The sequence below is a fragment of the Macrotis lagotis genome, chromosome 1 (assembly GCF_037893015.1).
Source record: "Macrotis lagotis isolate mMagLag1 chromosome 1, bilby.v1.9.chrom.fasta, whole genome shotgun sequence".
Lineage (NCBI taxonomy): Eukaryota > Metazoa > Chordata > Mammalia > Peramelemorphia > Peramelidae > Macrotis > Macrotis lagotis.
Genome location: NC_133658.1, coordinates 901,846,027 through 901,858,783, shown reverse-complemented (window position 1 = coordinate 901,858,783; position 12,757 = coordinate 901,846,027). Strand labels below are relative to the sequence as shown.

The 12,757-nt window shown below is 48.9% G+C and overlaps 1 protein-coding gene across 7 annotated transcripts in view; it reads left to right on the top strand.

Annotated features, from left to right (window-relative positions):
- SIPA1L3 (signal induced proliferation associated 1 like 3) overlaps nucleotides 1-12,757 on the top strand; it is a 160,362-nt gene that overhangs the window by 89,060 nt on the left and 58,545 nt on the right. For all 7 annotated transcript variants that reach the window (XM_074219057.1, XM_074219058.1, XM_074219056.1 and 4 more), the window contains exons 3-5: nucleotides 5,574-7,360; nucleotides 8,007-8,137; nucleotides 12,007-12,195. In XM_074219057.1, the coding sequence (XP_074075158.1) occupies nucleotides 5,857-7,360; nucleotides 8,007-8,137; nucleotides 12,007-12,195 (1,824 nt within the window). In that variant the 5' untranslated portion in view covers nucleotides 5,574-5,856. The remainder of the gene's footprint in view (nucleotides 1-5,573; nucleotides 7,361-8,006; nucleotides 8,138-12,006; nucleotides 12,196-12,757) is intronic.

Below are 12,757 nucleotides of genomic sequence, written 5' to 3'. Positions count from 1 at the left end.
TTCTCATCTGGGCTAATCTAATAGGTATGAGGTGATACCTCATTGTTGTTTTAACTTGCATTTTTCTAATCAATAATGATTTGGAGCATTTTTTTGCAATTCTGTATATATTTTAGAAATGAGACCTTTATCAGAGCTTCTGGTTGTGAAGATTGTTTCCCAGCTTTCCGTTTTTCCTTCTAATTTTGGCAGTATTGATTTTATTAATGCAAAACCTTTTTTAATAGCCAAAATCATTCATTTTGTAATTTATAATGTGCTTTAATTCTTGTTTGTCCATAAATTTATCCCTTTTCCATAGATCAGATAGAATATTTTTTGGCCTATTAATTTATCTATGGTATTGCTCTTTATGTCTAAATCCTGTACTCATTTTGATCTTATTTTGGGATAGGGTGTGAGATGTGGATCTATGCCTAGTTTTTGTGATGCTGTTTTCCAGTTTCCCCAACAATTTTTGTCAAATAGTGAGTTCTTATCTCAGAGGCTGATGTCTTTCGGTTTGTCACATAGTAGATTGCTGTAGTCATTTACTGTGTTTTCTTTTGAACCTCTCCTAATCCACTGGTCTAGTACTCTATTTCTTAACCGGTACCAGGCAGTTTTGATGACTGTCAGATCTATGTGTTGTTGAAAGGTAATTATGAAAACAATACAAGGATGAATTCTAGGGAGAGAGAGGAGAGGTTTCATGATAAAACATATTCTATCAATAAACATTGTGGTAAGTATTGGGGATGCAAAAAATATCTCTGCTTTCAAGAAACTTAGTTCTAATGAAAATGACACTATGCAGATAGTGAGGAACCCACAAGATATAGTGACAGGGTAAATTGAAGTGATCTTACCAGGAAGGACAATGGGGAAAGTTATCTTGTGGAGGGTGAGACTTTAGCAAAGACTTGGAAGAAGCTAGGGCAGGTAAGAAGTGGAGAGGAGGCTCAGGAGAGTCTTCCAGGGGTGCAGGACAGCCAGTGAAAACACCAGGAACCAGAAGATGGAGGGTCATGGGTGAGGTATAGCTAGAAGGCCAGTGCCCCTGGAGGAAGGGGTAAAAAGGCAGGAAAGAAATGGTGAAGGTGATGGATTAGAGAAACCTGAGAAGACTTGTATTAACTGATACAAAGAGAGGTGAGCAGAACCCAGAGAAACAGTTACATAGTAACAGCAAGTTGGTAAAGATAATTCACTGTGATACACTTAGTAACTGATCAGCACAGAGATCCACTACAATCCCAAGATGAAGCCGGCCGGGCCTGGAGCCAAGAAGACCCGAGTTCCAGTGTGGCCTCAGATACTGTGTGACCCTGGGCGAGTCATTTAAACTGTTTGCCTCTGTTTCCTCAACTGTAAATTGGAAATAATAACAGGGTTATTGTGAGATCAAAGGAGATAATAAAGGGCAGCACCTTGCACAATATAATATACTGTTCATGTTAGCAATGATGAAATATGCTGTCTACCTACAGTGGAGAGAACTGGTGAGCTCAGAGTGCAGAGAAAAGCATTTTTTTCTTTTTTGCTTTTTCTGGACATGGCTAATGTGGGAATTTGTTTTGCATGATTCTGCATATGTGTAATGGGTTCTATTTTTCTTGTATTCTCAATGGAGAGAAAGGGAAAGAATTTGGGATTAAAAATAAAATTGAATATTAAAAAGAAGAAAAGGGGGGATTGCCAGTGATGTTAAGTGATTTGCATGTGCCAGTTTGAGATTATTCCTTTGAGGAAAATTGGGGAGTTGAAGGAACCATTTGGAGTTTGTCAGAGCTGGCCCAGACATGAGATTCCAGAGCTGGTAGTGGCAGTTTTTTCTTTGGCCCTGGATCCAGGGTTTTCTTGTACTGGGGCACCAGAAAGCCCCACTGCAGAAGCTCCCCCTAGTCCTGCCAAGCAGCAGCCAAGCTATGGCTTAGTATCTCGGAGAAAAGTCTGGACACTTGAGGAGGGACTTGCCCAGGGTCATCCAAAGGCAGGATTCTGAACTTAGCTCTTTCTGACTGACTCCAGGCCATCTCAAACCCCCTACAGGAGGGTGCCTTTCCTGCCAGGACATAATTAGTGAAAACTGAGCTGAGAATCAAGAGAGGAAGGGAGACAAGTGAGGGGAAAGGATCTGGGGGACCAGGACAGGACTGAGTGTGTAAAAAGATGACCTAATATGGACAAGTAGCAGAAACTGAACGTTGGGTGTCCCCAGTTCTAAGAGATGTGGGTATATTTAAGGGATGTGACACTGATGGGGATAGAAGGAGCCTTCAGGGAGAACAGGATCTGAATAGGGGTAGAAGATTAGATTTTAGGGGTAATAGCTTCCAACCCCCCCCATTCTGCAGAGAAGCAAACTGAGACCCAACTGGGGAGGGTCCCAGGATCCCCACCAGGAGCCCTGCCTGGGCTCTTAGGACTTTTCCTAGCGCATACTGATGTATGGTTCCATGGGCTGTCTCTCTGAGAGCACAGGCTGGTCAGAATCTGCCTGGCCTATCCAGCCCCACAATCTCCTATTTGGGGGCGCCACTCCATTCTTTTCCATAACCTCTCCCAGTTTCAATTTGTCAGTCAGCATACACCTATCAGATGCCTCTTAATCTCATTTGTTCTACCCAGTGACCTCTCAGGGTGGGCGGAAGTGAGCCAGATCCTTAGTTTCTTCTATAAAATAGACATAAGAGCCCCTCTCTTCTGAGGTGATTGTGAGGATCCTATGAAAGAATATTTGTAAAGGGCTTTGCACACTGCAGATCACTGTCAGGGTTAGCTGTTACTCCTGCTGCTGCTACTACTAATGTAGGAGCTGGCCTCAATTTACAGGCATCACAGAAAAGGATTGTAGCAATAAAGCTAGATTAAGGACTGAGAGGTCCAGTTCCTGCTTCTCCTGGATAAGTTACTTCACTTCTCTGGGGAGCTTAGATCTTCCCTTCTTGGGGGCCCTGCCCAGCCAGCCCTGCCAAACCTCCATCAAGCTGATAGCTACCTATCACCTTTCCTTTTCAGACCTGTACCATCTACTGACAGACAGCAGCCCAGCAAAATGTATTGGCCTTCTCCAGAGGGGCCTCTCTGTTGTGGTGGACTCCAGGGTGGGTGGGCAGATGGATAGGGCCAGGAAGAAGAGAAGAAGGAAGGAAGGGGGAGTGGAGAGACAAAGAGGGAGAGAGGGAGGCAGGAAACTGTTGTTTCTTGTGTGAGAGCTGGGATGAGGGGGATGGTGGGACCTCTCCAGATGTTCTTTTTATTAGGATTTCATGTCTCATATTTAATCAAGATTGTCAAATATTGATTTAATCTCTGCTTTCAGCAGATGTGATCTTAGGAGGTTTCAGTGGTAATTAGCTGAACTGACTTTGTATTGGGGGCTTTTTGCTGGCAGGACTAGGCTAATGAAGGGCTCTCAGTAGGTGAGGGAGAGGGTCCTGAATTGCTGGCTCCAGGGCCCAGGTCCCTGAGTTGTGGCTTTACCCCTTGCTAGCCATGTGTTTAGGCAGCAGCACCACTGGACATGGGAGGTTTCTGATGTCTTAAGGAGGCTTGGGGGAGGAGAAAATAGTAAGTCTGGGGGCGGCTAGGTGGCGCAGTGGATAGAACACCAACCCTGGAGTCAGGAGTGCCTGAGTTCAAATGCGGCCTCAGATACTTAATAATTACCTAGCTGTGTGGCCTTGGGCAAGCCACTTAACTCCAGTGCCTTGCAAAAAAAAAGAAGAAAAAAAAGAAAAAGAAAATAGTAAGTCTGGATTCAGAGATCGGAGGAACTGTCTCCCTCTCTGGGTCCTGTGGCCTCTGCTGTAATATGAGTAGAGGGCTTCCTTCCAGCCCAGCTTCTGACTCTTTGGGAATCCCTGAGAGAGGTAGGGTGAGGTGAGCTCTAGCACCTGCTTAGGTTTTGGGTGGGAGGAGCATGCATCTGTGAGTTACCTGAGTGTGGCATAGAACCTTCCAAGCTCTCTCAGCTTCCTTATCGGGTTGGTAACACCCAGTGCCCATCTGTCAGCAACCACCTGTGTCTACAACGGTCTCTCATTCAGGTGCCTCTTCTTCTTAACTAAATAAGATCTGACTTGAAGAGATAGTAAGCTTTCCATTATACCCAAGTCCAGGATCACCCTGCTGGGTGGGACTGAGAGATCTTCCTTCCCCTTCACTGCCCCCCCTGCAACCTCACCCCATAAGCAACTACTCTAGCTCAACAACTCCATGAGGGGAGAAAACATGAAGAGGCTGAGCACATCCCACTTGGGGCTTAGTAGTGTATTCCCTCAAGGGCTGCTGAGAATCATCAGGGATAATCTTCTCAGAGCTGGTAGTAAGGAGCCTAGCGTGCCCTTTGGGATGTTTCAGAGACCAATTGCTGGACCTCTGGGACTGGAGCCCCAAACCTGCTCTAATACTTACTGGTTAATTGGCCTTGAAGAGTCAATTTGCTCTCTAACCCTCAGTTTCCTCATTTGTAAGGATACTTGTGAGCAAGGAGAAAATGATCTATACAAGGAATTTGGAAATGGCAAAGTGGTCTATATCTGTTTGATAGGATAGGAGAGACATGGAGGAAGTGATCTGAAGAGAGACAGTCTAACCCACTGAAGAAAAAAAAAGACTCAGGGATAAAGACAGAATATCACCTTTTCTGTTTTCCACTCTGGTAGCAGGAGGATCAACTGAGGGGGAAAGACTCATCTCCATCTTCCCAAAGGCAAGGGGATGGACCAGGTCACAAGTCAAGTCCTCCCCTGCACACATAGTCAATGGCCATCCTTCAGACCCTGGCTGAATGGGCTTCAGTGTTATCAAGAGAGACTATAGCATAACTACCAGAGAAAGTGACAGGCAACTGAAGGAGGCATGGGAAAGCCTGGGAGGACCTTATGGCTATCAGGTAACAATCAGGGAGACTGCAAGAATAGAAATAGGGATGGCCAGGCTCGAAAATGGCTCGATAATGACCATGCCTGGCCCTGACAGAGTGCTGATAGGGCCCTCCCCACAGCATCCAGCCAGTCAGTCTTCTTGGAGCTATTGATTACCCTTCTTTTTAATCTTTGCTTGGAGATTGCTTTGTAAGGATGGCTGCCAGGGTAGGGGTGAAGGGGTATATATTGGGAAATGAAGTTGACGGATAGAAACAAAACATATTGGGGAAAATAATTTTTTAAAAAACTGACAGAACAGCATTGCCCTGGCCCCACCAGATCATAAACTGATCCAATAACTTTGGCATTAAGTAGGTGGACCTCTCTAGATCAGGGGCTCTTCACCTGTCTTGTGCCATGAATCCCCAATGATAACCTGAAATGCTTGAAATGAAATCCATAGGATTACAAAGGATGCCAAAAGATAGCAAAATACAGGTGGTGGGTTTTGCCTGTCTGAAGTCCCTGACCCCCTGAAATCTCTCCACTTAGATATGCAGACCCCAAAGGAAGAATCCATGTTCTGTTACTACATCTGAAAGGTTCACCTAGGGACTTAACAGCTAAACAAAGAAAGCCCATTGAGGTTCTTCTGGGAGGTTGGGGAGAGAGAAGCTCCTTTGTCTTTCTCTCACTGACCCTCTCGTTGTCCCTTTCTAGGATGGCTCAGGAAATGTTTCTGCCTCCTCATCTCTGACCATCTAGAGTAAGCGAGTCAGGTTGGAGCTCCGGCCCGCCGGGATGTGTCATGGTTCAGCCCTCCCCAGCGATGTCGCTGCCCTGGGCCACCAAGGCACCCTGTCTTCATGCTGGCTCTCGGGAGAATATTTCCTTCATCGTTGGCCCCAGGGCTCTGAACTGTGGCTAAGCTTCTCAGGGCTGGCTCCTCAGAGATGCACAACGCCTTTAGGGGGACTGTAGACCTCAGCTCTAATTTTGGACTATGACGACATATCGACCCATTCAGAATGAAGGTGTAGATGTGGGAGGCAGCGGAGGAGGGAAAGGAAGCGATTCTCTCCCGGGCTCCCATGGAGGGGATTATTTCCCTTCTGGATTTTGGGCACAGAATGGTAGCTCCCCTGCCCCCCTTGTTGGCGAAAATGCAGGAGCATCACGCTCCAGTGCCACGACCCCAGCAATGCCGAAGATGGGTGTACGTGCCCGTGTGGCCGACTGGCCTCCAAAACGTGAGGCTCTGAAGGAGCAGACTGGCTCTGGCCCATCCCAGGATGCAGACAGTGCCAAAGCTGGGAGAGAGGGCCCCCTGCCCAGGCCCTCTCAGAATGGGCAGTCCCTGCCCAGTGGCTCCAGGGCATCAGGGTCTCGAGCTTTCCACCGCTTATCACGCAGGAGGTCCAAGGATGTTGAGTTCCAGGATGGGTGGCCACGGTCGCCAAGCCGAGGGTTTATTCCTCTGCGGCACCGAAGCAACAGCGAGATCACCCTCAGCGAGTACGACATAGAAGAATCTTTAGAGACCAGGGGGTCCCGGTATGCAGGGGGGCTGCCCCTTTTCCGGGAGTATGGCAGTACATCATCCATCGATGTGCAGGGCATCTCTGAGCAAAGCTTTTTTGACATTCTCAATGAGTTTCGCAATGAGAAGCCAGAGCCCCTTGGGACGGGTTCTGACAAGCTGAACGAGCTGCTCGCAGCTGACCCGGGCATGACCTCCCACCCACACCTGGCTGGTGGCTCTAAGGTGGCCATTCGCAATGGCCAGATCCACAAGGATGACTTCCTGCTGCAGCCCAAGGAGAAGGACAAGCTCCGCAAAAAGGCCCCCAAAGGGGGAGACGCAGGTGACTCCTCCATCTTCCGCAAGCTGAGGAGTGTGAGGAATGAGGGTGAACCGCTGGGGAAGGCATTTGCTGAGGCTGACGACAGTGGGTGTGTTGGCAGGCTCCAAGAGGGCAGCAGGCCCTGGATCTGCCAGAAGAGCTTCGCCCACTACGATGTGCAGAGCATGCTGTTTGACCTGAATCAGGTTGCTGCCAGCAGGCTGTCGACGGCTGCCCAACGGCGCAACACCACCACGGGGGCCTCAGCGGCCTCAGCAGGTTCGGCAGCCCTATCCAGGGCCTATGGGCTGGGGGGCCCGGACCCATCCTTCCCCAGCACAGAGGACTTGAACTACAAGGAGAACTTGGAGCAGGACCTTGGGGATAGCAACAGCAATGACCTGCTCCTGAGCTGCCCACACTTCCGCAATGAGATCGGGGGCATGAGCGAACGCAACGTCAGTTTCTCCCGAGCCTCTGCCGGCTCGCCAGGTAGTGGGGGCACCCCGGAGCCTGCCCTGGGAAGTTACTGCACCAACGCCAGTGTCTCCGTGCTCGAGGTCCCCCGGGAGGCACAAAGGGGCCAGGGTCGGCTGAAACTCTACAACATTGAGCATGTGGACTTGGGGGCACGCTACTACCAGGACTACTTTGTGGGCAAAGGTGAGAGTGTGAGTCTCGTGGGGAGAAGTGGCAGTACTGCCCTCGGGTGGGTCACCACACCTAGGCTGGGGCAGGGTTGAGGGCCCAGGCATCCAGCTCCTGGCTGGTGGTCCTTCTGGGAGGGGTGGGGGATTGGAGTTGGGCCAGGCTCGTGGTGGACATGCCCACCCTTTGACCCAGAGACAAAAGAAAAATCCTAGGTGTTCCTCTTTGAAGAACATGTAAAGCCAAAAAAAGATTTAATAATAATAATGATCAGAAAGCAGGGAAGCTGAGCCTCCAAAACTAGACCACAACCCCCTTTTCTCCTCAACATGTTTAGCCTCTATGTCTGAACACAGACACTGATTGTAATCAGTGAGTAAGCATTTATAAAATGCCTACTGTGTATTGTCTTCAAAAATAGTAAGAGACAACCAAGAACAGGAGCAGTGTCTGGCCTCCAGGAGTTTATGCTCCATTGGAATCATGACTGTTCTAGATTCAGTCTAGAATTTAGAATTATCTATGGGCTTGAGATTAACCCTGGGGGTTCCACCCACATCCCAAAGTTCCAGGAGGAGATCCCCTTCCTCCACTGGCCATTAGTTTACTTTAGACCCTTGCTGGTTCACGGGTCCTGAGGATGCTTACTCTTGTCCTTCAGAGCATGCCAATTACTTTGGGGTGGATGAGAAACTGGGGCCTGTCGCAGTGAGCATTAAGCGGGAGAAGCTGGAAGACCACAAGGACCATGGACCACAGTATCAATACCGCATCATCTTCCGGACAAGTGAGGTACATGTTCCGTGGACCTCAGAGCCCAGGCTGGCAGTGAGAGAGAACTGATAAAAGTATTCTTATACCCCTCTGATGGAAGAGGAAAGGAGGGCCCCAAGAGACTTTATGGTATCCAGAGTCTCCCCTAGCCAGCACATGTGTGAGGCAGGAGTCCTGACGTCCCCTTCTCAAGGGCCCCAACAGACGGGGGAGGGAGGTCTGTCTGGCTCTGTGTGTGTATGTGTGTCTATGTGTAGAACCTCAGCCCTGGACCTGGACAGCTCTTTCTGGTCCATTTGACAGACTGACCAGAAAGCTCCAGGATTAGTGAATGCAAAATGCAAAGAATGCACTCCAGGCTTGATGGGAAAGGGAGGAGAAGGGAACAAGGGCCAGTGCTCAGCACTTGACAAATATGATCTTTGAATCCCCACAACAACCCTGGAAGGGAGGCACTTTCATTTCCTCCATTTTTCAAATAAGGAAACTGAGGCAGCAGAGGTTGAGTAACTTGCCCAGGGTCACACTTCTGTTAGTGTCTCAGCTAGAGTTGAACTACTGAAGTCCAGGCCCAGTGATTTCCCCACTGAGCCACTTAGATACCATAATGGTTTAAAAAAAATATTCCCCAGCCATTTGTCTAATGATGAAATGAATGAGAAGCCATGAGCCTCTATTCCTGGAGGTCATTTGTTGAGGATGGTGCTCATGCAGAGCATTCTGAGTCAGGTCCAGTGTGGTCACTTCCTGCTCAGAGTCAGCTTTCCCCTCCCTCCCCCCAAGCTCCCTCACCGCACCCAGAACCATTCAAGAATATTGGTCGAATCATCATTCAGCCTGGCTGAATTCTAGGTCAGACTGACCTCTCATTTAAAGGCCCCATGGATCCTCTCCTCTGGGGTACCAGGGTACTTCTCCTGCCCACCGAGGTCTTCCAAAGGTCAAGAGCTCTGTCCATGGTTTTCAGCATCCTCAGGCCTCTCAGCTGTGAGACCTGTATTGACTCAGCTGTTTCTGTTTGGCTCCATCCAACCCAAGGTCATTCTCTTTAGCAGAGAAAACCAAAGCAAAGGGACAGGGGAGCTGGCAGTTCCTTCCTCCCGTTGGCCTTGGGTGTCCCCTTCTCCCCAGGCAGCTGGATATTGTTCTCCTGGCCTGTTCCTTTCTCTTGACTCCATCTCCCCTGGACTTGTGGTTTTCATCCTTCTTCCTGGTAGTGATGATCCATATCACTCCTGTGATGCTGGGAGCTGGTTCCCTAATTTGCTTTTCCAAATCCTTGTGGAGTTTTTCTTTCTGCCTTTACCTCTCTGAAGTAGATTCACAGCAATTGTTTGGTCTCTTTTCCAGGATAATTTCCTGCATGGTTGGGCCACAGAGGAACAGGCCTACCTTCCCTTCATGTCCTTCTATCATCCTCCTCAGCTCTCCATTTTTTTTGTAATCCGATTCCCAGCCCTGCTCTTTGCTCTCCAGCCTTCTCCACTCTTGTCAGTGGCCCTGATGTCTCTTAGGTCTCCTCTCCTCAGCCTTCCCATTCCCTTTTGCATGTTGAGTTCTCCCTTTAGAATGACAGCTCCCTGGGCAGAGGGTTGATATTTTTGCCTCTTTCCCCAGCACTTAGCCCAACTGACTCCTTCCTAGATGTTCTCTCTCTCTTACCTAGTGGATAAATTCCCTGGGCCTCCACTTTTGTCTCCTTTGGCAAGTCAACCATTCTCCCCCTTTTATTCCAGACTCTATTTCTTTGAAATTTCATTCCTGAGAACTTACTGTGTCTCATAGGCTGGTTTTAATCCTTGTACAATTTTAGTCCATAGGATCCAATCTTATCCTTCTCTAAACTCTTTGAAATCTGTAATAATCAACATCTAGGGCATATGTCAGATTATTCCTGAACATGTCAGTTTTCTTTTCCTGTCCTAAATTCTAAAGCAGATTGGTCATTTCCCCCAAGCTTCCCATCTTTTCCATCTTTTCCCAGACTTTTTTTTTTAATTTTTTATTTATTTAAGGCGATGTGGTTAAGTGACTTGCTCAAGGTCACACAGCTAGGCAATTATTAAGCATCTGAGTCCTCCTGTTTCCAGGACGGGTGCTGTATCCACTTCATCACTTAGCTGCCCCTCTTCTACAGCTAACCCTTTCCCCAGACTCTTACTAGCTGGATGATCCACTTTTGTACATCCTTTAAATGAAGTGGTCTCCTAGCACTTGTCTAAAATTGAAATCTTTTACCTCCCTCATTTACAGATCTCTTTCCCTTTGAAGGAGCTGTGCCCAACCTCAGACTTCTCCTCCCTCTCCATGCCTATCTCAGGGATCCCCCTGAGGCTGGAAGAGGGTGGTGTTTCTGGATGTCTCCTTTCTTGCCTTTATTGATCCTTGTGAATTTCTGAGTCTCTCCCCTAGCTTTTTGTCTTCTCACATTATTGCCACTCTGCCTGGGGAGATGAATGCAGGTAGACTTCAACATCCCCCTTCCCTTTTAGTCTAAAGATTTTGTGTACAGCTTCATCAGATTTCTGGAAAATTTGTTCTGCCTGGTGCCTCCTAGGCATGTTAGACATGCATCCTGGGCAGGAGGCCTTCCTTCCTATACTGACATTGGGTGGGGTGACAGACCCCAGGACTTCTGTTTGCCCATCTGGACTCCAGGAGATTTGAGGGAAGAAAAGGATGGCTGATCAGAGGAGGTGACAGAGTTGAAAGAACAGGGCCAGAACACAATAACGAACGATCCTTAATGGAGCCACAAGTGAAGGAAAGGAAAGCCTGGCAGGGCTGAGACAGGGAGTCAGCTGGATCACCTGAAGGACTCCCACACACACACACACACCCACCTCAGGCCAGTGTGACCTGTTTACACAACCAGCCCCAAGCTCAGGGTCTGCTAGCAGGAACTAGCTCTTAGGCTTAGTCCAGGCCTCTGTGGCACAAGGAGCAGGGATTTCATGATACATTCCCATGTCCCCAGCAGAGGAAGACCCTGAACTGGCTTTTGGGTCAAGATGTACCCTGAGTTCCCACTGAAGACTGAGTCCTCTTCATCCTCTCTCTTTCCCTCTCACTCTCTTCTTTTCTCCCCTCCTCCTTTCCCTTCACTCTCCTCCTTCTTCCCCCTTCAGCTGTGCAGAGAAGCTGTTGTTAGTAGTTTTTCACAGTTGGCTTCCGGTTGTCCTCTTGTGCTCTGGATAATTGATGCCTGGGGCAGGATTGGGAGCTTGCAGTCATGTGACCATGCCTTTCCTTGATTGCCTCTCCCCTCCCCATCTTGCAGCAAGGCAGTCCCTGCCCCCCTCCCCCAGAGGAGCTTCTGTGTGATCCCAGATTATAGCAGGGATGTTAGAGAGACAGAGGAACAACTGTGGTCCAACAGCAGCCTGGGTGCCAGATCCTCTCCTCCTCTCTCAGTTTCCTTATCTGTAAAGTGGGAAGGCTGGCTCAGATGGCCTCTGAGGCCCTGGCAGCTCCCAGCATGTTCTCCTCTGAGGCACTGCAGAAGCTGCACTTATTTTTCACTGTGATTTCAGGGGTGGAAGCACTAAGGCTGGGTGGTCAGAAAGGGCCTCCTTCAGGAGCCAGAACATGAGGCAGCTTTAAAGGGGGCACCAGATTACAAAGAGCCAAAGGGAGTGATGAGAAAGGTGGCCAAAGCCAACAGTCCCCTGAGATCTTTGGCTGATCAAGGACTGCCACTGGCCTCCTGATGCCATCACATCACAGACAAGACTTGTTGGGAAGTCACCCCTGACTCAAGGGTGGCTAGTGGGAACTAGTAACATTCTTGAGGACTGGGTCTTCAAGGGCACTTGACCTTCTGCCATCTCTGAATTTCTGACCTGGGAATGAGACTTATGATGCTCCCCTCCTCTTTCCCTGAGCAGCTCATCACCCTTCGGGGCTCCATACTGGAAGATGCTACCCCGACAGCCACCAAGCATGGGACGGGCCGAGGCCTGCCCTTGAAAGATGCATTGGAGTATGTCATTCCCGAGCTCAACATCCACTGCCTGCGGTTGGCCATGAACACTCCCAAAGTTACCGAGCAGCTGTTAATGCTTGATGAGCAGGGGGTGAGTGGGGGAAAGTTTTGCTGTCCAGCCATGGTAGCCTCTGGGCTGCTGACCACACAGTTATTGCCATAGTGCAGGGCCTGCTAATGCATTCAACCCCTAACTCACTTGTCTGTACTTCCTTGGAAAGTGGGCACATTTTTCGAGGTGGTAGATTCTGCTTGGAAGACAAGTGTTCTGAGCTTCTTCTCTGCTCCATGGCGTGTATCTGATAATAAGCAGTCTTCCTTCTTCTACCACTATCTTTGTAGGGAGAGGGGAAAAGGGACTGTGACTACTCTTCTAGAAAGAGGGAGCCCCTGGGTGGGAGTGCTTCATCTCCTGGGATGGTGATTGGGGGAGCAGAAGCCAACATGGGTAGGGTAGTTGTGTCCAGCCCTGCCTTTCCAAATGACTGTTTAATAGACTCTAGTGATTCATCTTAGATCATTTTCCAGCAGGTCTGGAACTTTGGCCATCTAATGTAAGGATGAGGGTAGGAATCATACCCACTGTTCTCCTTGGACCAGAAGGGAGAAGGCGAGTTGAGACAGAACCTAGTTCTCTTTCCCCTCCTGCCTGG